Below are 26,196 nucleotides of genomic sequence, written 5' to 3' on the forward strand. Positions count from 1 at the left end.
CATTTGTGTGCCGAAATTCTGTCAAAGAAGCCTATCTGTCAAAAGGGCATGCAGTTCATGGAACATGAGAGAGATTATTATTATTATTATTATTTATTTCTTTTATATACCGACATTCAATCGAGATATCACATCGGTTTCCAGATAACCAAGAGAATAGGGCGTAGTCCGTCCTATTTTACATTATAACATGGTAACCAAAAAACAATTATAACATATTATAACAGTAGTACATGGAACAAAAGGTTATAGGATATAACAAAAGGTTATAGGAATAACATATGTACATGAATGTGTTGTTGATAAAATATTTAGGATTAGGGACTTGTTGGTAAAGTAATTTAGGAATAAAGGAGGGAGGGGGGGTGAGGGAAGGGAGGGGGGAAGGTGGGGTGGGAGGTAGTGGAGTGAGGGATTCAGGGGGGTGAGAAGACTGAGTATGGGATGAGGTGTGTTGCGTTCGGGCAGGTTAAGATGTTAATTGAAAATTGTTATTATTATTTCAAAAATTTCCATTTTTCCCCCCCACATGATGTCATAGTGAGTCATGCTTCACGCCAAAATCCTGCTTGGGGGGGTATATAAATCACTGCAAGGAGTCGGACAATCCTTTTTTGCTCAGTTCTTCAACTGGATCTCTACTGTGAACTGGTGCATGGGATTCATATTCGATTCACTATTGCTGGTAGATCTACTCAGCTTCAATTTCAAGAGGTAAGTTATTTATTTTTCTTCTTAGGTAAACAGCATAGACACCCAGTTCCTGGATGTCCATGCAAGGAGCACAACCCGGGTGCTCATAGTGGGCCTGTACCCGGGCTTCCATGTCTTGGAGGTTCTCACATGGATGTCCAGGACTTGGGCAACCGGTTTCAGGCCCATTACGAGCGCCCGGGTCGTGCTCCTCACATAGACCCTAGGACTAGAGCTTCCGAGGACAGGCCTGTATCTGGACGTTCAGGTGAGGATGGGCTTGTACCCGGGCACCCAAGACCTGGATGTCCATGCAAGGAGAACAACCTGGCCGCTCATAACGGGACTGTACCCGGGCACCCATGTCTTGGAGGTTTTCGCATGGACATCCAGGACGCAGGCATCCAGGTATAGGCCCATTACAAGCGCCTGGGTCGTGCTCCTCGCATGTACCCAGTGCCTAAGACCTGGATGTCCATGCGAGGTTGAGCCTGTACCTGGGTACCTGAGACCTGGACGTCCATGCAAGCAGCATGATTCGGGTGCCTAAGTCTTGGAGGTTCTCGCATGGACATCCACGCAAGGACGAGCCTGTACTCAGGCATCCGAGACCTGAAGGGCCATGCAAGAAGCACAACCCGGGCCCTCGTAACGGGCCTGTACGATCCTGCTTCTCGCCTGAATGTACATGTAGTGTTATGTCTGAATGCTCTTGCTCCTGTTGCCCTTCCATGAACTGCCTGTTGTGCTATGTCGTAATGCTCCCCCAAGTGCCCTGCTCCTGTTTGCCCTTCCATTAACTACCCGTGGTGCTATGTCTTAATGCTCCCTCAAGTGCCCTGCTCCTGTTTGCCCTTCCATTAACTACCCGTGGTGCTATGTCTTAATGCTCCCCCAAGTGCCCTGCTCCTGTTGCCCTTCCATTAACTGCCTGAACATTGCTTTGTGGACAGTAGATATTCCAACTTGTTACTTTTAATTGCAAAGTAATTTGGAATTGACAACGTTCTGATGTATGCAATGTTTTTTTTCATTCACAGTTCCGACAGGCAGAGAGCTATATTGTCATGGCTGAAAAGCGACCCTTCGTGCAGGTGGAGAGGGATGCTGAAGGTCAGGAAGAGCAGGCAGGCTCCAGCAGTTCCCAAGCACCCAAGAAGTGATCTCATGATGCACGCTTCTCGGACGCCAAGAAGGAACTGCTTTGCCGGGCCGTGTGTGAAAATTATAAAGTGCTCTTCCGATCAAAGGCTTCCTCTTCTACCAAGAAAAGGATTTGGGAGAGGATAGCTGTGGATATGAGCTCCTTGTCTGTAAAAACCAGAGATGTCAAACAAATCCAGCACTACTGGCACGACACATGAAGGGACATGAAAGAAAAGGCAGCCAAAATCGAGGCATCAACACGCAGGACTGGTGGTGACCCCCATCGAGGAGCTAGTCTGAGCACTCTTCGCCTGGAGGTCGTGGATGGTGTGGGTGCTCCATACGGGTGTGACACTGAGCCGAGTGAAAGTATGATTTTTGAATGTGCTTCCATGTTTTCAAATGATGTCTTTTTTTTGGGTGCTTGTGTGGTTAACAGTTGAGAATTATATAAAGAACTTCAACTTGTTTTAATCTATCTTTCTCTACAGATCAAGAAGTCATCAGTGTGGCTGATGGCGTTGAAGGAGAGACATAGTCTCCCCCGACACCAGACTTCACCTTTCTACTTTAACAGAAGTGTCTCCCCACCAACCAAGCCTACTTGTCGAGGAGACCTAGCCTGAGATACCGATCATGCTTGATCTGTCCCAGATTATCCCTGAAACTCCTGGAGATGAGACAACAATAGTTCCAGACACCCTGGGAGAGGCTGCCTTTTCCATGGAGGGGATGGGTACTGACTTCTGCACCAGCCTGATGTCAAGCGTTAAGCATCATGACGAGTCTGTGCCCAAGGTCCTCGATAATATTTGTACTAAAAACGCAGAGGCAGTGGTAAAAGTGTCCCGCCTGCTGGAGAAACTAATTAGCGCTGTAAAGGATGTTGCCAGTGTGGTGCGGTCTCTCAAAGAATTAATTTTCTTATGTTGTATTATAAAAGTTTATAGTTTTGTGTGAGCTATGCGTTGCGTCTCTTCTGTATGGGCTATGGTTTGGACAAAAGCCAGACAGCCTTGCTCTGTACGAGAGCAAGGCCATCTTGGAGTTCCACGCCCAAGGCCTGAAAAAGCCTCACTGGTGCATACACATTGGACCAGGTAAGTGGGGCCCGGGGAGATTGCCTTGGCTAAAAACAGAAATAAATACTCTATAGCACTGCTTCACCTAAGTTTTAAGTTTCGTGGCACACCTGCATCAGGGCCCACTTCATTGTGGCACAATACCAACTTCCCCGTCAACACTTTCACTTATTTTCGCTCTCCCCAACGCCACGTGGCATCATTACCGTTTCCCTTACCTCGTCACCCAACATCATAATCATGTTTCTCCCCTGGTATCATCCTCTTCTTCCTTTTGACATCTCCACCCCCCACTGGCATCAGAAACTTCATCACCTTCAATTGTAGTAGGCTTTCACTCACCCAAATACAATCATTATTGATTGACAAGCCAAACCATTGAAAAATAAATATACATTTTTTAAGTGAAATAACTATTTACAATTTTTTTCATTAACAGAAAGGGGGGCTGGGATGGGGGTCCCTGGGGGACAAGGAGGAGTGTTATTGATGGGGTGATAGTGGCCGGCTTGTTGGGGCCTAGGCCATAGCTATGAGCAATTGAGCTCCAGCAATTACTCAGAGCAGCTCAATCACTTGCTCCTGGCCATGCCTCAGGTCCGCCAGGTTGGCCGCCATCTGCGCCATGAGTCCTTCCATGGAGTCCAGACTCTGGCTCAAACAGACCTGCAGAGCCAGCACAGTATCCAAGCATGCCATGATGGGAGAAGGCATGCCTTCCTTCCATGGCCCTTCCTTGTGTGCTGCAGGTGCCTCCTGGAACCGTTGAGCGGCGGAAGCTGGTTCTCTGGAGAACCCTTTGTTGTCATCAATGACAATGACCTCTTCGGCCTCCAGGGACATAGGAGCGGGAGAAAGAGGAGCATCTTCTGAGGTGGTGGAGGTGGTGGTGCTTCCTGCAGTGATGGTAGTGGCTGTGGTATGGGAGATGCTGATGGAGGTGGTGGTGGACCTGCTGGCCGTCCACCCTCTTCTTTGTACTCAGACATGCTGCTGGTACCTGAAATGATAAATATCAAAGCATAACAAACAACACGGAGAGGCAGTGGTAGTAAAGGTAGGTCATTGGGGATTTAGTGGTCAAGATTTATCAATTGTGCACTACAGATGGTCGGCCCCTGTCACATGGTAGGAGCACAAGATGGCGACGGCCGTCTATTGCTCCTACCATGTGACAGGGGCTGACCAATGGCACGGGTAGCCCCTATGACATCATAAGGGCAAAGGGCCATCAGCGCCATCGGCGCCATTTTGATTTAGAGCAGGCCTGACAAGGGCCGACCAATGGCACCGGTAGCCCCTGTGACATCGTAAGGTCAAAGGGCCATCGGCGCCATTTTGATTTGTGGCAGGCCCGACAGCCTGATGGCCCGGAGGGGGAGAGAGATCGCGGGACCCCGCTGGACCACCAGGGCTTTAAGTAAGACTTGGGGAGGGATCGGGTTGGTGGGGGGTGTATTAAAGTAAATTTGAGGGGTGGGGTGGTTTTATTTCCCATTTCGTTTTTTGTTTTCGCTTCGATTTTCCGGCTTCGGGTTCCGGCTTCAGGTTTATCGAAAAACGATACGTGGGAAAACAAGTTTTCCCACGAAGCGCCTGAACTGAAACCCAACCCGACCCAGAAAAACGACTCTCATCTCTATCCAGAAATACTTTAATTAAATAAACAGTATACAACAAAATACATCTTTTTTCACAATGGGCCAATGTACTCCCCCTGGGCCCTACATGCCTCCATCCCATCTGTCTGTCTATAACCCCTGCCCAAATCAAATGTTACTTACCAAGCAGCCAGCCAATACCGTATCTTCCCCGTGGGAAATGGGTTCCAAATAATGAATGGGCAAGGATATAGGAATCATGGCAGCTGCCAGGAATTCATGGAATGGAATTGCTTGTGGTTACAGAACACATTCTCCTGTTCCTACTTCAGGGTCAATGTGATATTTGTGCAGTCTATTGCACCCAACACATTGGGCATCCTGGCTATTTCAAAGAAACTACACTGAATCTCCTGAAGTTGGATTGGGTCCTCAGACTAGTAGATATACTGCTTCATCCACTTCATCGTCACTGTCAAGACTTGTCCCAAGTGAAGAGAGACAGAGGACTGATCCACCCTGGAAGCAATACCAACAATATTTTGGAAACTTCCAGTGGCAAAAAACTGCAAAGCGCAGAGAAGTTTCACCAAGCCAGGCACGGCATGGTTGTGATTGGAGACAGGGTCAAGGTCACTGTGCAAATCCTCATAAAGGATTAAAACTGCCCGAGAGCTCAGCCGGTATCTTCAAACCACATCTGTCTAGGGCAATCCAAGGCGGGTTGTCTTTGGCCGAATGATACAATGCCGGCAGGGACTACGGATGGCTCTGGGCCATACCTTTGAACAAACGAACAAAAAGGAACATAAGACATGCCACACTTGGTCAGACCAAGAGCCCATCAAGCCCAGCATCCAGTGTTCAACAGTGTCCAATCCAAGTCACCATTACTTCACAATTAAAGATAACAGGTAGAAAAAGCAACTGTCGACTAATCGATGTAAATGTAACTTTCCCCATCTGACTCTTACAAACCTGACACATGGAGGCAATGTACATCCATGTGCAAACCATGGACATGGATGCTGGCGCTCCTGGCTTCGATGTCCATGACTTGGGTGCCCAAGGACGCTTGTAATGATCACCCAGGTCCCGCTCCGGGCCTGAAAGTCCAGGACTTGGGAGCCCAAGAACATGCTTATAATGGTTGCCCAGGTCCCGCTCCGGGGGAAACATCCAGGACTTGCGCACCTGAGTACATGTTATGGTCGTCCAGGGCCTGTTCCTCAATTGGACGTCCAGGACTTGTGTGTCTGTTTGTCAACTGACAGCTATCCCACATTTACTGGAGTCATTTGCTTACCTGCGCCTGTGCTACCACGCGGTCCTGTTGTCTTACGTTCTCCACATTGTTTGCATGAATAATCGCTCTCCTTTGCCTTATTCCCGCTTGCATTTGCAAGAGAAAAGTGATGAGGACAAGAAAATGAATATAATCCATTGTTGAAATGCTAGAAATCACACAGAAACCTTTCAGGAATGTCTGCTACCGATAGCACTCCCACAATAATGCTTGGGCTAGGTATGCTGCTAACTTTTATTCGTAAAAAAACTCATTATGGATGCACTTGTTTTGGATGCGCTTTACTACATGGGGAGTAATAGTTAATTGGCTCATTTACGTGCATTTTAAATATGGACGCGTTAATCCTGGTACTACATTGGGCGCACATTTAGCACATCCAAAATGCGCGTCCAATGCACGTACAGGGGCGCACTGGTCTTAGTGCTCCATATGGTTCGGCCTGAAAGTGACTTTCATGCAAAAAGTTCTGTTTTATGCATGTTAAGTGGTAAGGAATGTGCAGAGGCAAACTTTTTGTTTCAGTTCATTTAATTTGTTTTGTAGGCTACCACCATTTGTTTCATTCATTTCAAATGGAAGAAAAATATAGAGGTCCATATTCAAAAGCCATTTAGATGGATAATGTAATAGTTACCCATCTAAATAGCTTACCCAGCTATATTTAGCCCTTATCCAGCTGAATTCTAGCCAGGTAATATGGGGGTGCTTGACGGGGCACTAGGCATTCCAGGGAGGAGCAGAGTTAGCCAGTTAGACTGCGCCACTGAATATGCCCTGCTAATTAGCCAGATACATTTATCCGGCTAACTAGCAATGGATCCCTTAATTTATTCATTCCATTCATATTTTGTTTCTCATTAAAGTCAATGGGGGAAGCAGTGTGGCTTTCTCTCAGCTTTAAAATTGGAGTTTTCTAATTAATTCTAATGAAACTTTTGAGTAGACATCATCAGAAGAGGGAAAAGAGAACTCAAAGGCGCCAAGACTATGGCAAAGTGGCACCAAAAGTGGTATGAATAGCCTAAGGCACTGCAAAAGGACCAAAAGGTACCAGCAGTGACAGGAGCTTTCTAAGGCACTGTCAGAGAAGCAAAGCAGCAGCCAGAGTGGCAAGAATACCCCAAGGCTTCAAAGAAGACACCAATAACAGTGGCATGAACCCACAAAGGAAATACAAGAGGGGTAAAGTAGCATCAAGAGTGGCAAGCACATCCTAAGGCACCATGAAGGGGAATCAAAGCAGCAAAAGTGGCATAAAAATCCTTGGCACTGATAGAAGGATAAAACAGCATAAAGAGTGGCCTGAAGACCCCAAAACACCATGAAAGGTGAAGAGTGTGGTCTATGGCAACAAGGCAGAGTGGCAGAAAGACCCCCAAGGTGATATATCAAGAGAATGGCATCAAAACTAGAGATGTGAATCGTGTGATCGATCGTCTTAACGATTGATTTCGGCTGGGAGGGGGAGGGAATCGGATCGTCGCCGTTTGGGTTTTTTAAATATCGTGAAAATCGTGTAAATTGAAAACCGGCACACTAAAACATCCCTAAAACCCACCCCGACCCTTTAAAATAAATCCCCCACCCTCCCGAACCCCCCTCCCCCCAAATGCCTTAAATTACCTGGGGTCCAGTGGGGGGGAGGGCGGGAAAACCGGCACACTAAAACAACCCTAAAACCCACCCCGACCCTTTAAAATAAATCCCCCACCCTCCCGAACCCCCCAAAATGCCTTAAATTACCTGGGGTCCAGAGGAAGGGTCCCGGTGTGATCTTTTACCCTCGGACCTCCGGTGCTTGTAGAACTGGCGCCGGCGCTACCTTTGCCTTGTCATATGACAGGTCAAAGGTAGCGCCGGCGCCATTTTGTTTTTTGTCCGCCAAGGTCAGGAGCGTAGGAGATCGCTCCCGGACCCCCGCTGGACCCCCAGGAACTTTTGGCCAGCTTGGGGGGGCCTCCTGACCCCCACAAGACTTGCCAAAAGTCCAGCGGGGGTCCGGGAACGACTTCCTGCATGCAAATCGTTTTTCCGTACAGAAAAACGATTCGCAGCAGGAGATCGCTCCTGGACCCCTGCTGGACCCCCAGGGACTTTTGGCCAGCTTGGGGGGCCTCCTGACCCCCACAAGACTTGCCAAAAGTCCAGCGGGGGTCCGGAACGACCTCCTGCAGTCGAATCGTGTTGTCTATGGCCGGCGCCATTTTGCGTCGCCATTTTGCGCAAAATGGCGCCGGCCATAGACAACATGATTCGACTGCAGGAGGTCGTTCCGGACCCCCGCTGGACTTTTGGCAAGTCTTGTGGGGGTCAGGAGGCCCCCCCCAAGCTGGCCAAAAGTCCCTGGGGGTCCAGCGGGGGTCCGGGAGTGATCTCCTGCCGCGAATCGTTTTTCCGTACGGAAAAACCAAAGGTAGCGCCGGCGCCATTTCTACAAGCACCGGAGGTCCGAGAGTAAAAGATCACACCGGGACCCTTCCTCTGGACCCCAGGTAATTTAAGGCATTTTGGGGGGGTTCGGGAGGGTGGGGGATTTATTTTAAAGGGTCGGGGTGGGTTTTAGGGTTGTTTTAGTGTGCCGGTTTTCCCGCCCTCCCCCTTCCCCTCCCACTTCCCCCGATTTACGATTTTTTGACGATAAATCAGGGGAATTGTTATTGTATCACAGCTCTAACGATTTTTGACGATTTAAAATATATCGGACGATATTTTAAATCGTCAAAAAACGATTCACATCCCTAATCAAAACAAGTAGCAGTGAGACACCCAAGGTATAGCGTCTGGGGTATGGCAGCAAGTCAGAATGGCCACAAACCCCCCAAACTGGTATATCAAGAACATGGCAGCAAAACCACCAAGTGGAGTGTCAGGAGCAGGGCATCTAGGCAGAGTGGCAGCAGCAGCACCACCAAGATGTAGCATCAGCAGCAGAGTGGCAGCAGCATCTAATTCTCTTCCTCGCCTTTCTCTCCTTTCCACTTTGCTTGCAGTGGCATGATGGATTTAAAGGTGGTTACTGAGCTTTTTGATGCCACAATGTACTTTATTGAACTGTACCACTCACCAGTACTACTGTAATACTGACTGAATTTCTGTTTGTATCTGACGAAGTAGACTCTGTCTTCAAAAACTCATACTTTAATAAATTGGGTAGTCTATAAGGTGCCACTCGATTCCTGTCATTTTTTGCTGTAACAGATTAACATGGCTGTCCTTCTGATGAGTTTCTGTCTGTCACACACAGTCAAGTTGAGAGACTGAGTTCTCTTCAGTGCTTATCCAGCAGAGTGTCAACTTGCCAAGCCGAATTAGTAGCTTGCTAGTTACACAAACTCAGTTTCTGTGTAGTTAGTGGCTAAGGCTGTCCTTTTCAGTATGTGCAAAAAGTCTCTCTCTCACACACACACACACACACACACACACACACATGATTACTGCAGATTAATGCTTTTTTGCACAAAAATACTGTGACAGAAAAGATATAGCAAGGCAGTGCTTCTGTTCTTTATCTGCCAGTCAGATAGTAAACACTGTGCAGTCAGAGACAAAACATCATTATCACTGCTGTTTGTTTTTTTACTAACACTGCCCTTAGCTCTGTTATAGCGAACAGAAAAGAATGCAGCAGCACATCTGACTCTCACTTTCAGTGAGAGCCATACATTATGACTGCAGCAGTTAAGATAACAAAAAGGCCCTTTCCCAATGCAAAACTTCCTCCCTCTCCTCCTTTTAAGAACCTGTTCTTTGACTCTAAGAGAGCATCTGAAAAAACAAGCTTTTGCTCAAACCTTTCAGTGGGATGACATCAGTGTCGCTTGATCCAGATGCCAGGTCTAGGCTAGTTAAAAAAAAAAAAAAAGATTCACCTTGATTGGTTCTCCATCCTGTCTACTTGCCTACTAGATCTAGGTGTCATAGTGGATAACACATTGAAATTGTCGGTTCAGTGTGCTGCGGCAGTCAAAAAAAGCAAACAGAATGTTGGGAATTATTAGAAAGGGAATGGTGAATAAAAACGGAAAATGTCATAATGCCTCTGTATCGCTCCATGGTGAGACCGCACCTTGAATACTGTGTACAATTCTGGTCGCCGCATCTCAAAAAAGATATAGTTGCGATGGAGAAGGTACAGAGAAGGGCAACCAAAATGATAAAGGGAATGGAACAGCTCCCCTATGAGGAAAGACTAAAGAGGTTAGGGCTGTTCAGCTTGGAGAAGAGACGGCTGAGGGGGGATAATGAGAGGTCTAGAACGGGTAAATGTTAATCAGTTATTTACTCTTTCGGATAATAGAAAGAATAGGAGGCACTCCACGAAGTTAGTATGGGGCACATTTAAAACTAATCGGAGAAAGTTCTTTTTCACTCAACACACAATTAAACTCTGGAATTTGTTGTCAGAAGATGTGGTTAGTGCAGTTAGTATAGCTGTGTTTAAAAAAGGATTGGATACGTTCTTGGAGGAGAAGTCCATTACCTGCTATTAATTAAGTTGACTTAGAAAATAGCCACTACTATTACTAGCAACAGTAGCATGGAATAGACTTAGTTTTGGGGTACTTGCCAGGTTCTTATGACCTGAATTGGCCACTGTTGGAAACAGGATGCTGGGCTTGATGGACCCTTGGTCTGACCCAGTATGGCATGTTCTTGAGTTCTTATATTCTCCTGCCTTGGCTCCAGTCTGGCTTCTACCTCAGACAGGCATTGATTGGTTGCTATAGTTACCAGAACCACAGAAGCACTTTTCAATGAGCCATAAACTTAAGAACATAAGAAAATAACCCATGCTATAGTTACACAATGTTAGGTTCCATATTAGGAGCTACCACCCAAGAAAGAGACCTAGGCATCATAGTGGATAACACATTGAAATTGTCGGTTCAGTGTGCTGTGGCACACAGTATCCTGTCTCCAACAGTGGCCAATTCAGACCATAAGAACCTGGCAAATTCCCAAAAACTAAGTCTATCCCATGTTACTGTTGCTAGTAATAGCAGTGTCTGTTTTCTAAGTCAACTTAATTAATAGCAGGTAATGGACTTTTCCAAGAATTTATCCAATCCTTTTTTAAACCCAGCTACACTAACTGCACTAACCACATCCACTGGCAACAAATTCCAGAGTTTAATTGTGCGTTGAGAGAAAAAGAATTTTTTCCAATTAGTTTTAAATGTGCCACATGCTAACTTCATGGAGTGCCCCCTAGTCCTTCTATTATCCAAAAGAGTAAATAACTGATTCACATTTACCTGTTCTAGACCTCTCAAGATTTTAAACATCTTTATCTTATCCCCCCTCAGCCATCTCTTCTCCAAGCTGAAAAGTCCTAACCTCTTTAATCTTTCCTCATAAGGGAGCTGTTCCATCCCCTTTATCATTTTGGTCGCCCTTCTCTGTACCTTCTCCATCACAACTATATCTTTTTTGAGATGCGGCGACCAGAATTGTACACAGTATTCAAGGTGCGGTCTCACCATGGAGCAATATAGAGGCATTATGACATTTTCCGTTTTATTCACCATTCCCTTTCTAATAATTCCCAACATTCTGTTTGCTTTTTTGACTGCCGCAGCACACTGAACCGACAATTTCAATGTGCTATCCACTATGACGCCTAGATCTCTTTCTTGGGTGGTAGCTCCTAATATGGAACCTAACATTGTGTATCTATAGCTTGGGTTATTTTTCCCTATATGCATCACCTTGCACTTATCCACATTAAATTTCATGTGCCATTTGGATGCCCAATATTCCAGTCTCACAAGGTCTTCCTGCAATTTATCACAATCTACTTGTGATTTAGCTACTCTGAATAATTTTGTATCATCTGCAAATTTGATTACCTCACTCATCGTATTTCTTTCCAGATCATTTATAAATATATTGAAAAGTATGGGTCCCAATACAGATCCCTGAGGCACTCCACTGCCCACTTTCTTCCACTGAGAAAATTGTCCATTAATCCTACTCTGTTTCCTGTCTTTTAGCCAGATTGTAATCCACGAAAGGACATCGCCACTTACCCCATGACTTTTTACTTTTCCTAGAAGCCTCTCATGAGGAATTTTGTCAAACGCCTTTTGAAAATCCAAATGCACTACATCTACCGGGTCACCTTTATCTTCATGTTTATTAACTCCTTCAGAAAAGTAAAGCAGATTTGTGAGGCAAGACTTGCCTTGGGTAAACCCATGCTTTGTTCCATTAAACCATGCCTTTCTATATGTTTTATTATTTTGATATTTAGAACACTTTCCTCTATTTTTCCTGGCACTGAAAGTCAGGCTAACTGGTCTGTAGTTTCCTGGATCACCCTTGGAGCCCTTTTTAAATATTGGGGTTACGTTAAGCCACCCTCCAGGTACAATGGATGATTTTAATGATAGGTTACAAATTTTTACTAATAGATCTGAAATTTCATTTTTTAGTTCCTTCAGAACTCTGGGGTGTATACCATCCGATCCAGGTGATTTACTACTCTTCAGTTTGTCAATCAGGCCTACCACACCTTCTCGGTTCACCGTGATTTGATTCAGTCCATCTGAATCATTACCCATGAAAACCTTCTCCATTATGGGTACCTCCCCAACATCCTCTTCAGTAAATACAGACGCAAAGAAATTGTTTAATCTTTCCGTGATGGCCTTATCTTCTCTAAGTGCCCCTTTAACCCCTCGATCATCTAACGGTCCAACTGACTCCTTCACAGGCTTTCTGCTTCGGATATATTTTAAAAAGTTTTTACTGTGAGTTTTTACCTCTGCCGCCAACTTCTTTTCAAATTCTGTCTTAGCCTGTCTTATCAATGTCTTACATTTAACTTGCCAACGCTTATGCTTTATCCTATTTTCTTCTGTTGGATCCTTCTTCCAATGAATGAAGATCTTTTGGCTAAAATAGCTTCTTTCACCTCACCTTTTAACCGTTCTGGTAATCGTTTTGCCTTCCTTCCACCTTTCTTAATGTGTGGAATACATCTGGTCTGTGCTTCTAGGATGGTATTTCTTAACAATGACCATGCCTCTTGCACACTTCTTACCTTTGTAGCTGCTCCTTTCAGTTTTTTTCTAACTATATGAGTTGAAAATTTGTTTTTATGTTAATTTATAGCTCCCCCTCCATTTATTTTTTTGGGGGGGCTATGAATGAAACAAAAATGATCTCTTTTGTTGCATTTTACCCATTTGTTTCAAAGAAATGTACATCCCTGTTAAATGATATTTTGAAAATCAGCTGGGGAGTTTTGCACGTAAAAGTATGCGTGGAAGACAATTTCACACATATTTTTACCCCTAACTTGTGGTTTGTATTCTGGGGAGAGGGGTAGTTGGGGCAGGGAAAGGATTTGCCTGCCCCACACATTTTTTATTTTTTAAAGTATAGATATAAATCTACATGTATAAAGTCATATCTGCTTGGGAGCAATTGTAACTATGTGTCTATATGTCCTTGCACAAAAACAGCAAACCAGCAAGTTTTCAAAGCAGACGTGCTTTGAAAATCTGGGATACAGTCTGCAAGTAAACAGTTCACGAAGTCCTTAGCTCTATACGGACTGTCTGAAAATTACAGATTTTTTTCTCTCGGGTGCTCTTTTCATTGCTTCATTTATTTACATTTCATGTAAATAAATGCTAATCATGAGGTCATGAGGTCGGCTCCTTGGCTCCTTGCCTCCCTCACATATTTTATTGTATATAGTAATTTATCTTCATTCTCCCCCTCTTTTTTTCCTTCTCCCAGTTAAGGCATCCTTGTTATAATGTAACTTTTTGCTCCTCTAAATTGGCACTTGTTAATTGGTTGGTTATAGTTTTGCTTAGTTCAATGTAAACCGAGTTGATTTGATTTGTATCAAGAAAGTCGGTATATAAAAGCCTTAAATAAATAAATAAATAAATAAATAAATACATTTGTTGGAATATCCCATTGTGTTCATCCATGGTGTTTGTTTTTTTCTTCTAATCCCAGTCTATTGAACAGGAGATTGAGGTTTGCCATAAAATGATGGCTGAATTAGGACAAACTTCCCAAACTCTGACAACGCATGGCTCTGTCTCCTATGATGAGGTTGATGTGCCACAAGATCAGATTTACGCACAACTCCTCGACCTGCAGGAAAGAGCCACAACAAGGTAAATGCAAATGGACCCAACTAGGACAGTTGTACCTCAGCTGCTTGTGAGGCAGTGTGGGTTATCTCATAATCTTCTTTCATTTCTATTGCATCTTATTTTCACATTCTGGTTACACAATAAGGTGTTACAACATAAAAACACAAAGAGCAGCACTGCGAACCTTTATGCTCAAAGAAACCATTCACTACAAAAGGTATCGCCACAAATCTTCTCCGAAGAACACTCTCCACCATCTACTGTAGAATTTATTTGTATAAAATTTTTATATGTAAAACGGGACCGCATCAGCAAGCCTTAGACGACGTGCTCGGTGCAACCAAGCAGTCCGGTCTTCTCGATCACTTGCGGCCCGTCAGATTGTTTTATAAGATTCATCATCCGGTGTTATCTCAGGATCTTATTTGTATAGCCCTTTGTTACCTAGGATATAGGTCAGCATTCAAGCTAAGCGACTCATCTAGAAATTCAACGCTGTTAACTCGTGTAAAAATTCATAGCTGATGACTCGACAGCGGCCGTGTTTCACAGCCCCTCGGCTGCTTCCTCAGGAGTCAATGATATCAGCAAGTGTCTATTCAGTCGGGAACCATGTCTCCATCAATTTGGTTGAAAAACGTCGGGCTAGCGTTGAATTTCTAGATGAGTCACTTAGCTTGTATGCTGACCTATATCCTAAGTAACAAAGGGCTATACAAATAAGATCCTGAGATAACACCGGATGGTGAATCTTATAAAACAATCTGATGGGCCGCAAGTGATCGAGAAGACCGGACGGCATGGTTGCACCGAGCACGTCGTCTAAGGCTTGCTGATGCGGTCCCGTTTACATATAAAAATTTTATACAAATAAATTCTACAGTAGATGGTGGAGAGTGTTCTTCGGAGAAGATTTGTGGCGATACCTTTTGTAGTGAATGGTACACAATAAGGTGAACATATTTCTGCATATGTTTTTCACAATTTGGGAAACAAGGCCTTCTGGTTCTCTCTTTCCTATGTTCCACATACCCTGCTGCATACCAGATCACTAAAGATTATTTTTCTAACTGGGTCTGAACTTGTGACTTGCTGGCTGTTAAGATAAACTATATAACTGAGCTAAAAACGGCCCTACTAACTAAACTAATTTGTCCATTTTTGCTAATGCAGCATGATTACTTATTTCTCTTATCTTGTAACTTCACATTGGAGAAAAATATATTCAGTAGAAAACAGACGAGATCAATAAACTGTTGAATGTTGAAAAAATCTTCAATTTTCTTTTGTAGTCAGAGCTAAATGTCATGGAGACGTGGAATTCACTATAAAGCAGGGGAGAAGACAGTCACTGCCTTCTGTCATATAGACCTCAGTTTAATAGTTTTGGGAGAAGGGAAATTTTGGCCTGGCTGTTCCTCCTTTCTCCGTTTTTCTTTCCACTCAGTTGGAGCCAGTGCTGGGATTCTGGCACCATGGGCCTTCATTCACATCTAAGCAGGGATCTTTCCCCAGATTGTTCCTAGTCTGCTCACTGCAGCAACAGTTCTCAGGCTGGGAGCCAATCACCAGAGATCCTTTCACATTATGGCTCTAAACCTGGCCACCAAATGTCACCCTAAATGATGGCCATGACCCCCACTCCAGGGGCTGTAAGCACTGCCTCCACAGCATCCCCAACCCTGGCCAACCCGGGGTACAGAAGTCAAGGCCTGATCTGGGGATCGTCTGCATGGTAGTGTGCACTGGGCCAGCCCTATAGTTTAAAACTCATCAAGCTCAGCCTTCCTCAGGTTTTCCAAGGGCCATTTAGTAAAATTAAATAACATCATTAAGGTCCTGCTATTTATGTCATTTTGGATTTATAGTTCTATGTGAAAGATTATTGCTATCCCTGGTAATGAATAACAGGAATTAGATCAACCTTTTGGGATTTGCCAAGTGCTAGTAGCCTGGATTGGCCACTGTCAGAGATAGGATGTTGGGTTTGATCTAGCTTGGTCTGACCCAGAATAGCAGGGAAACATTTGTTTCGTTTTTTATTTTGTTTTGGGGATCTTTTCCCCATGAATGTCATTTCGTTTAATATTTAGTTTGTTTATTTCATTTAAAAAAACATATCAAATATCAAAAAACCCAAAATTAAAAAAAAAAAGGAAATAGATCCTCCCAAGGCCTCCCATCCCCATTACCCTTACCTCCCAGCCAGAAAAATTCCAGAACAGAATTCTCCCCCCCCCCCAGCCCCCACTTATTTGATGCAGTGGGGATCCACTGGTGAAGCCTAGGCCCAGGCCAAAGCCTCAGCCTTGCATAGGCCACAGTAAATCGCCATGACCTTGGCTTATGCTGGATGCAAGGCTGAGACTTGGAGGCCTGGTCCTGAAGCCTCGGCCTTGGCCTGATGTGGGGGCCTAAGCCAGATATTGGGGCCTTGGCTAAAGCCCATACCCAGACCCAATGCTAGGGCCCAGCCCAGAGACTGGGTTCTGAAGCCAGGGCCTCGGCCTGATGCATTCTCCTTGGCAGAGGCCAGAACCTGGATCCAGGCCTGGTGCCGGGGCCCAGTCGTTAGATGGGGCCCAGTCTGAAGCCTCAGCACTGACCCGGTTCCTGATGCCTGAGCCTTGGTTTAGGGTCAGGCCCAGGCCTCGGAGATCCTTTTCTTAGGTCTTCAATCTTCTGTCTTCTTTCTCCAGTGATGCCATCCAATGGGGCTGCGCCAGAGTTAATTAACTCCAGGGCATCTTCCCCAGTGTAAAGCGCCATTTTGCTGTATGGCAATTCCATACAGCAAAATGGCGCCCTCCGCTGAGAAGGATGAGCTGGAATTAATATACTCTTGCATGATCCCAGCGAACAGCATCATTAGAAGAAAAAAAAAAGAAAACTGAAGACCTAAGAAGAGGATCTCGAGGCCTGGATCCGAGGACGAGGCATTGGCATCAAGACTCAGCCTCCAGGCCATTCTCCAGCTTTGGGCATGGATCCGGGTTCCCACTTAGGCCAAGACCTAGACATCAGGACCTAGCTTCCAGGATGGGCCCTGGCGTTGGGACCAGGCCATGGCCTTGGGACCCAGCCTGACTGCAGCATCGGATACCCGACGGATTAGATAAGTAATTTTTGGGGGGGGATTCTGGGCCTTTGCTCGGGTCTCAGCTGAAGCCCCAGCTTTGGACCAGGGCTAGGCCGAGACCCCAGCATTGCGCTCAGTCCTAGGCCATGGCCCTTGTTTTGGTTGTCTATGCCCTAAGCGAGGTCCTGGTTTCTAGCCTTGGCCGAGATGCCGGCATCAAGTTTGGGCATAGGCTGTGGCCCCTGCTTTGGGTCTCAGCCTATGCCTTCAGCAAGGCCCCGGTCTTGAGCCTAGGCCTAGACCCAACTGGAAGTTTTAAATGAATTAAGCAAATAAAATTTGTTTAATTCGAGGGCTCCCAAATGAAACAAACTGCCCCTTATTCGTTGCATTTTGCAAATTTGTTTAAAACAAATGCACAATTCTAATGTTCATTATCTGTCTGGACAGGCGGAAAAAGCTGGATGAAACTCTGTGCTTGCATGAGTTCCTGAGGGAATCCAGAGACCTCCAGGAGTGGATAAATCAGCAGCAACAAGTTGTTAGCTCCAAAGATTATGGCAATGATTATGAACATGTCCTGGTGAGTGCCTCCCATTCCTCTGTCACTCTAATCCTCCTCTGCTTATTTCCCTGCTGCTGTCTATTTTACAGTCACCCTTTCCACATGTGCTTTCCCGTTCCCTTATCCATGGTCTTTTATCCTGTTAGATGGCATCTATAAATATACATTCCTGAGCTATTCCATTAAATCAAAATAAATGAAATATTAGACTTGCAGAATCTCTTTAAGTAGCAAAGCCAAAACTAATGAATGATTGAATGGTATATGGACTAGTTTTATAGAAAATGCCACTTCTGGGAGATGCTGTACTTACCCTTTCATACTTAGGTTCTTGTTGAGTTATATGATGCCAATAGAAAAGTGTTAAACCTTAATACTGTGTTGGGAAAAGATTTTTCTTCTGTGTTTGTTGTAATGGTTGAGTCAGAAATTAACCAGTCAACTGTGAGCTTTCAATCCATCTGTAATAAAGGTTATGAAGCTTTCTATTGTGCATTTTCTCATGATTTTCTTTTGAAAGCATCTTCGTGCCAAATACAACACATTCCAGCACCATGTGGAAACAGCTGCACAGAGAGTAGCAGCATGCCAACATCTGGCTGACAGCCTGCTGGGCCGTGGGCATTCTGAGTCCAAAGAGATCCGTCAGAAACAGAAGGCGTTACGGTAAGATGTGTTTACACCTCTGATTTCTGTTCCAGCTCTGCTTAGTTGGTTTTAGGGCATGCACTCATTGGGATGCATTTGAATCAGAATATAGACATTAAATTTAGCTTTGTGCATTGGTGTGAGCTGGTATTGCAGGAGATGTAAAAGCCACTTTGGACTAGAACATGCTGAGGGTTGTGCCAGGATGATGGTTTTGCCTGCTTGAAGATAAGGTACTATCATCTAATTGGTAGGGAAATTACACTCTGTACAAGGAGGGTCATTTTATAACTGTGTGGGCAGGGCTAAAGCCTATATGTATCTTGTATACGCAGACTTTACCTTACTATTTCAAAGCAAACTTGCACACATAAGTTTGCTTTGAAAATGCTCAGGTAATTGATCTAGTGCTTATTAAGATTACACTGCTCAAAGTTACACCTGCTCTTTGGGAAGAGAGGGGTTGTAACTTGTCCACAGTAATTTACATGTGTACTCTTTTTAAATTAAAAAAGTGTTCATGGAAGTCCCAATCCTGCCCCTTAAATTCCTTCCCCCGGGGGAGGAGTCAAGATGGTGGCACAAGCTTAGACACAGCATTAAGTTTGGTTTTTCTGAGGTTCAACATGCTGTCCAAGAGGAAAGGAAGGGTGAGAGTCTTTCCTACTGTGATCTCCACCCCTTCCAGATCAGCGGTCTATTGTGGAGTTTGCATCTCCCATGTCCTCGGTGATTCGAGCACTGAGCCCCATTGGCGAAGCAGTGAGAGGAGTTGCGCTTTCGCCCGGAGAAATATCACTTAGCCCACCAGACAGTCGGCTACTACCACCTGTTACTACACAGGAAACTGCTGTTCAGCTTTGGGCACGCAGTGATGATGTCATCGCTGATTCCTGCATGGAGGGGCCGTCGGCAGTAACACAATGTTTGGATCTGACTCCCCTTCTATCCTGCTTGAAGATGATGCCACAGAGGCCCGAGCTGTTATCAACAGTGTTCATTCGAATCCTGTTCCAAACAGATTCTTAGGGCTTATACAACTGAGGGGTGAGTCAGTAGTTTCACAGCTTACTTTTCCTTATATTAAGCTGGAGGTGGTGACACTCGACGCTTTATGGGGCTTGGTAGCTAATTTGTTTCAGTCCTTCATGACTCAGTCTCAAAGTTTCCAGGCTGTTTCCCAGAGATTGGATCTGGTGGTTCAGGACAATCAGTGCATATTTCAGGAACACTTGGAAAAAATTCAAGTTGTCGGAAAGGATGCTCAAGATGTTAAAGAAGTAAATCCAGCCATTATTCGTGAGCTAGAAAAGTGGAGAACGTGGAAAATCAACTCCGCCATTTGAACTTGAGGTTGACTTAATTTTCCAAGATTTGTTAGGGACCTTCCTTGTTTAACCTTACAGAAAAACTTATGAATATTCTACAGATTCCATCTGAGCAAATTGCTGTTTCAGTAGGATTTATTTCCCCCCTTTTAAGTCCAGAACTGATCAGCCTGGTTCACATCAGTTTCCTGAGAATTCTGAGAACCTTACGGCTTCATTGGAGTCTTCTGCAAGTGAGATTTCTGAGAGATCTACATTATGTGTTTCCTTATATATGATCAAGACTTAAGTTTTTTTAATGAAAAAATATTTTCAACATATGAATGAGAATTTTTTTGGTGGCTAAGGTCACACAGGAAAGAAGGAAGGGATTCCTTGGAATGCACCAAGAAGTTCAAGCTTTAGTCTCATCCTTCCTTCGCAGGTACCCCTGAAAACGCATTAAGAAGTTAATTGCAGATTGCTTTATCCCAGAGCAGCTTAGGGCTTTTTTTTAGATGTAAGAACTGGCAACATGCTTCCTTCCTCTTAAGCCCTGAATAATTGTAACTGTCTTTGAAAGTTCAGGACTGGGTGAATGCTTGGGTGAATGCTTGTGTTAATGTATTTTCCTCTTTTTGATTATTGTTGTTTACTCCTCTGTTTCCTTTCTCCTCTTCTTCATTTGTTGGACTTTATAATGAGGAAGATTGTTATCATTTTTCTTTATCTTTTGAACTTCTATTTTGTTGTTAATACTCTCATGTTGTTTCTGTGCAAAGTTTTTTCTCTGTATTAATAATTTGAAATCTCATAAATAAATATATTTTTTTAAAAAGCCTTCCCTCAGTTTGCATAAAGATCCGTGTGCAATCAGGTTGCATGCGTGCTCATACAATCCTGGGCTATTTTAGAACAGCCATTTACGTGCATAAAATATGGTGTTCAAAATTCAACCCAAAATGGCTAATGCCTAAAAAGTGTATTGTACCTGCAGACTGGGGCAGACAGATAAAGAACATGCGAGCCTTTGATCTAATAACACCTAGCATCACAAAAATGTATTTGCTTTCTTCTTTGAAAAGTTGTTAAAAATATCAGCTGGGAGGGCACTGTTAAACTCCTCCATGTACACCCATATGAGTTCATTTGTAGCACAACAGATATGGAATTTAGATGGGAAATCTACTGTACTTAGGACTGTTATTGGATGCATACAGAAATATTCTGTTACTGTACTAACATAGTAGATGATGACGGAAAAAGACCAATTGGCCGATCCAGTCTGTTCAGTATTCCTGTCCACACTACCATGGATATCTTCCAAGTGCCAGTTACAGAGTGTGACTGCTTGTAGGATATCACTTCTTATTCAAGACAGTATTTAAGGTTTTGCCTCTTTGTATTCCACCTTGTTGGGTAGTTAAGTATTCAAGATCCCCTATTTAGCTCTCACCCAGCACCCCTCCCTTCCCATGTCTGATCACAAAGGGGCTGATGCAATTATTTGCGCTGAAAGCGGGCGCTGACTTTTCAGCGCCCGCTTTTTTAATGCACGCATGGCGCCCGCAAGGGGGGAGGGGGCCATGCAATATGCAAATTAGGGGTTGCGGCTGCCAGTTATGAAGACTGACGCCGGTAAACTCGGCCTCGGTTTTCATAACCAGCCTGACTGCCAGTAATGAAAACGGCCGCCGAGTTTACCGGCGTTGGTCTTCATAACTTGGCGGTCTTTCGAGTTATATTATTTTATTTTTTTTACTTTAAAAAAGAAGTATAGAAAAGCAGTTTTTTCTGCTTTTCTGTACGTCTTTTCAATGCGCTCAGCTATTAACGCCTGCTCCAGGCAGGCATTAATACCTGAGTGATAAATGTGCATTTGGAGTGAATGAATAATAGGCTCATTCACATGCATTTGCATGTGATGAGCACTATCTCATTCACTTTGCGTCGGACGTGCATTAAATAGGCGCTAATTCCCCTATTGCAATAGGGGGTGGATTAGCGCCTATTTATCCTGCACCCGACTGCGGGTTAACAGTGCGCTGTATTGCATTGGCCCCCTGTAATAATCTAAATAGCTAGTGATACTAGCATAGCTGTTACCCAAACATCTGGCCTCAGATGTCCCCATGGCTTTATGGATTGTACCCCAACACCAGCAACATGCTTGGACCGACAGAGTTGACGTGAGGCTTGCATATCCTGCCAGACTGTCCCAACTACTTGGTTGCCTGCAGTTCTGCTAGGACTGCTAGGTATTACCGTACTAGCAATCTGCCAGACACATCCAGCTATTAGTACTATCATTGCAGGCTGCCAGACAGATCTGGCTGTTCTGTCACTGCAGGCTGCCAGACAGGCCCGGCTGCATGGTTGCCCGTGTTTCTATTAGTTCTTCTGGTGTTTCATATTACCTCCTTTCCCATTCATTCTGGCAGCCCCAACACTTGATGAATTGTTTTAGAAGGGCGCTTAAACATGTGTCGCTAGGTTATGCTTCAGCTATGTCTTCATTTTCTTGCGGCTAAGGGTCCTCTGTACTTATTCCAAGCCTTCATGAAGCCTGTTAACATTTTAGCTTCCACCACTCACCACTGAGAAGGCCTTCCTTTCACCCACCACCTTTTATGGAGCCTTTTTGCTGCTTTGCCCATTCATTTTTCTTGCTTTTAGCATTCAGGGTTTATTTTGTTGTCCACATGCTTTGTGTCTTGTTGTTCTGCATGCTGTGAACCATAGGGTATGAATGTTAACTGTACACTGCTTTGTGACATTTACAGATGATTAAAATATTATTATTTTCTATACTGTACACTCTTTTTCTTACTTGCACATTTGTATTCTTTTCCCTCTCTTCCACCCATCTCTTCTTCTTATAGTTTATATAATTCCTTTCACCACTTCTCTCTCTCCCTCACATACATGCACTCACTTATTCACATTCCACACACAAACTATTTTCTTTCTCTCACTTATATGAACCTTTTCTTACTCTCTGAGGTATCCTTCTTTGTCTTGCTCTTCTTTGTCTCTCAGACAAACATTTCATATCGTCTTTCTTTCTCTCTGCCTTAAGGTAATCCTTCTCTCTTTCTCTTCCTGCTTTTTCTCCCTGTTTTTGGCTCTGTTACACGGGCCTGTGTCACCTATACTCCACACCTCTTTTGTTTTATGTGTTGCAGAAACTCCTGGGAAAATCTGCTAGAGATGACCAGAGCACGAGGGAAGCTACTGCAGGATGCCGAGGCCATTCACAAATATTACTGGGATCTAGCTGAGGCCATTACCCAGATTGAGGTAAATATCCAAGAAAAATATCACCTACTGGATCTGGAGGTCCCAGTAAGCCAGTGCAGTGAGAAATTAGTGGTGGCAGGGAAAGGGAAGGGCAGGGGATCCAGATGTCAGACATCAGTCAGTAAAGCATGGGAACTGAGATCCAAAGACAGTGAACAAGTGACCGATCACCATTCTGTAGCACAAGATTATTTATTTATTTATTTATTTATTTTTGGTTTTTATATACCGATGTTCCTGTATAATATACATATCACACCGGTTTACAAGGAACTCAAACTGACGCCTCAGTGGGCAGTTTACATTGCAACAAGATAACAATATAACAGATAATATGGGGGGGGCAGCGGAACTTGGCAAAGGATACAGAGATTAAGCATAAATAGCTAAATAGAGGTAACTAAATATACAAATAGCTGCCCTGAATTAGATTAGAAGTAGAACCATGGTTTTGAAGATTAGCAGCTAACATATGTAGCTTTTTCTGCTTGGGCCAACAGCAAGGCAATCTTGCTATGGATGAAAACACTAAACAGACATTTTTCTATAACATCTCTCTGCTTCCCAACAAACATGGTAAATCCAGAAACTATTGCTCTAGCTATTTCGTATAAAAGTCTTATCTTTAGATATGTGAGGAAGACTTTTCTCTTGTGAGGATGTCTGCCTCATAGGGGTCAGCGTTCTAAAGTCCTCTAGCATGGTGCATTAGCATGTACGGACTTGCTGTTTATCTTGCACGATGATATTAATAACATGCAAATGAAGAAGAGTGTAAATCAGACACCTATCTAGGTCAACACATCTACAAAGTAATTAGAAACACCTTTTCTACCGCACAAATAGCTGTTTTGCATCTCATTACCTCACCCTCATTGGCCTAATCTTTGCATTAAAACTCTCTTAAGCTAACTTACACACAATAAAAGTGCTGTTAATGCATTTAAACTAGATTACACATGTTGGTACTGCTTTTAATGCATATTAATGCTTGCAGAAGCATTAGCAGACTTTAGAACATTGGTGGTGTGTGATTACATTTGTTCCCTCTCCATGTTTATTCTTTTTTTTTTCATTTCTTGTTTTTTTTTTCCTTCCCAGGAGAAGCGTAAGGCTGTTCCTGATGACATTGCCAAGGACCTGAGTGGTGTGCATTCCCAGCTGCGTAAACATCAGGCCCTTGAGCATGAGCTGGTGGGGAATAAGCAGAAGGTAGGGAAATAACTTATCCTTCATTGACAGATATAGTATATCTCTGTGGAATATTCATCATGGTCAAGACATCGCGTATTAAATGACCACTTCAATAGCTGCCATAAATCTCCATTCTTTTCACTTACACACTTGTTTTTCTGTAGTGGAAAAAATTTACTATTTTACCTTGCCGAGTAACTTGCAGTATGTCCTGCTATCCCCTTCTAGAGGACAATTTTTCAGTACAAAACACAATTTGTAGGTTACAACTGACCTGGTATATTCACAGGCAGGCCTATATTCAGCTGGCCTTGTCCAGATAATGTTATTTATACAACTTCATCCGGTTATCTTTATCTGGATATTCAACCCAAATGTGGCCAGTGTGAATATCTGCATGAATCTGTCTGGGTAACACGAGGCCTGCAGATCAGAGTTATCCAGGTAACTGTGCAGGGCCAACGCTGAATATCAGTGCTATCCAGTGAAAGTGAAACCACACCCTGGGAACCCATCTAGCACCACCTTTTTTTCACTTGGGTAAACTTTGTACAGCAGCAAGTTGCCCAGACAAAATTTAGCCAGTATGCAAGAGGGGAGAGGGAATTTCAAAGGTTGGGGTTTGACAAGCTAACTCCTAAAGTTTGTCAGACTACCCTTTGAATATGAAGCTCTTGATGTGCCTACATGGCCTTAACCTAATCAGAGCTTTTTCCATGGGAAAGAGAGCTTAAAAACGAGGTTTTAGGGAGTCATGTGATGCTGCTGGAGGGATCGGATGTGCATCTGATCTCTCTGAGAACCCTCTCCTCTTTAAGTGGTAAAAACTTGAGCTTTCCTCACAAATTCACTTCCACAGTTAAGTTTTATACTGACTCTACTCAAGGAAGTGCTCTAGCTGCCCCGAATAGCAAAAATTCAGCGCTCATTGCGTCCAAATCAGGCAAGAAGGACAAGGACAAGGTAAAAGAAGGAGAAGTCGAAATGGCCGACCAAACGGAGCCTGCTCCGGCGTCCGAAACACCAGATCAGGCAGGCACGGATATCGCCACGGCAGTCATCACCGTGCTTGAAGGCACACAAATCTCAGGCATCGAGCAGCAGCTTCGGGCCGTGGAACAACGTTTGTCTGAAGTTGAGGATACGTCCGCTTCCATATCTCAGGAAGTGCAAACCCTTAAAAAGATACGTGAGGCACTGCAAAACAAGGTTGAGGACCTTGAGAATCCATCCCGCAGGAATAACCTGCGGGTTGTTGGAATCCCTGAGTCCATTCCCGAGCTAGAATTGGGCCCCCAGATAGAGGCCTGGTTGGTGCAGGCCCTACAAGTGGACACCACATGCAGCAGGGTTTTACTATTTCAAGACGTCTCTACTTCTGTGGTGGCGTGCAGGAAGGCCTTCACTCCGGCCTGCTCACAGCTCGCTAAACTGAAAATCCATTCTAGTTTGTTATACCCTGCAAAATTAAAGATCTTCTATGACGGACAAGCCTGAATCTTTAATGAGGTAAAGGATGTGAACTCTTTTATCAACGACCTACAAGCCGGATAAACTTTCAACGTGGGGATTAAAACAGAAGTTCTCCTAGGCTGATTTTTTACTTTTTTCGGTATTCTATTTTTATTCTTTTTTCTAATTAACAGGCCGATTCAGTAAAGTCTGCGGGAGAGCGGGGGCGCGTGCACAGGCCACTCGCCTGTGCGCGCGATGCAGTATTTAAATTAGGTCCGGTGGTAGAAACGGGCAAAAGGAGGCGCTAGGGACACTAGCGCGTCCCTAGTGCCTCCTTTTGGCTCGGAGCGGCGGCTGTCAGCAGGTTTGACAGCCGACGCTCAATTTTGCCAGCGTCGGTTCTCGAGCCCGCTGACAGCTACGGGCTCGGAAACCAGACGCCGTAAAAGTTGAGCGTCCGGTTTTCGACCCGACAGCCGCCGGCCGACTTCAAATTTTTTTTTTTTTTTTTAACTTTTTTTTACCCTTCGGGACCTCCGACTTAATATCGCCATGATATTAAGTCGGAGGGTGCACAGAAAAGCAGTTTTTACTGCTTTTCTGTGCACTTTCCCGGTGCCCGAAGAAATTAACGCCTATCTTTGGGTAGGCGCTAATTTCTGAAAGTAAAACAAGAAAAAGCACAACTAAATCCTTC

General features: G+C 44.3%; 1 protein-coding gene across 1 annotated transcript in view; it reads left to right on the forward strand.

Annotated features, from left to right (window-relative positions):
• SPTBN5 (spectrin beta, non-erythrocytic 5) overlaps positions 1-26,196 on the forward strand; it is a 341,199-nt gene that overhangs the window by 158,590 nt on the left and 156,413 nt on the right. The window contains exons 32-36 of the mRNA XM_029597445.1: positions 13,809-13,972; positions 17,481-17,613; positions 18,116-18,261; positions 22,736-22,850; positions 23,952-24,062. Of these exons, the coding sequence (XP_029453305.1) occupies positions 13,809-13,972; positions 17,481-17,613; positions 18,116-18,261; positions 22,736-22,850; positions 23,952-24,062 (669 nt within the window). The remainder of the gene's footprint in view (positions 1-13,808; positions 13,973-17,480; positions 17,614-18,115; positions 18,262-22,735; positions 22,851-23,951; positions 24,063-26,196) is intronic.

This window comes from Rhinatrema bivittatum, chromosome 4 (genome assembly GCF_901001135.1).
Source record: "Rhinatrema bivittatum chromosome 4, aRhiBiv1.1, whole genome shotgun sequence".
NCBI lineage: Eukaryota > Metazoa > Chordata > Amphibia > Gymnophiona > Rhinatrematidae > Rhinatrema > Rhinatrema bivittatum.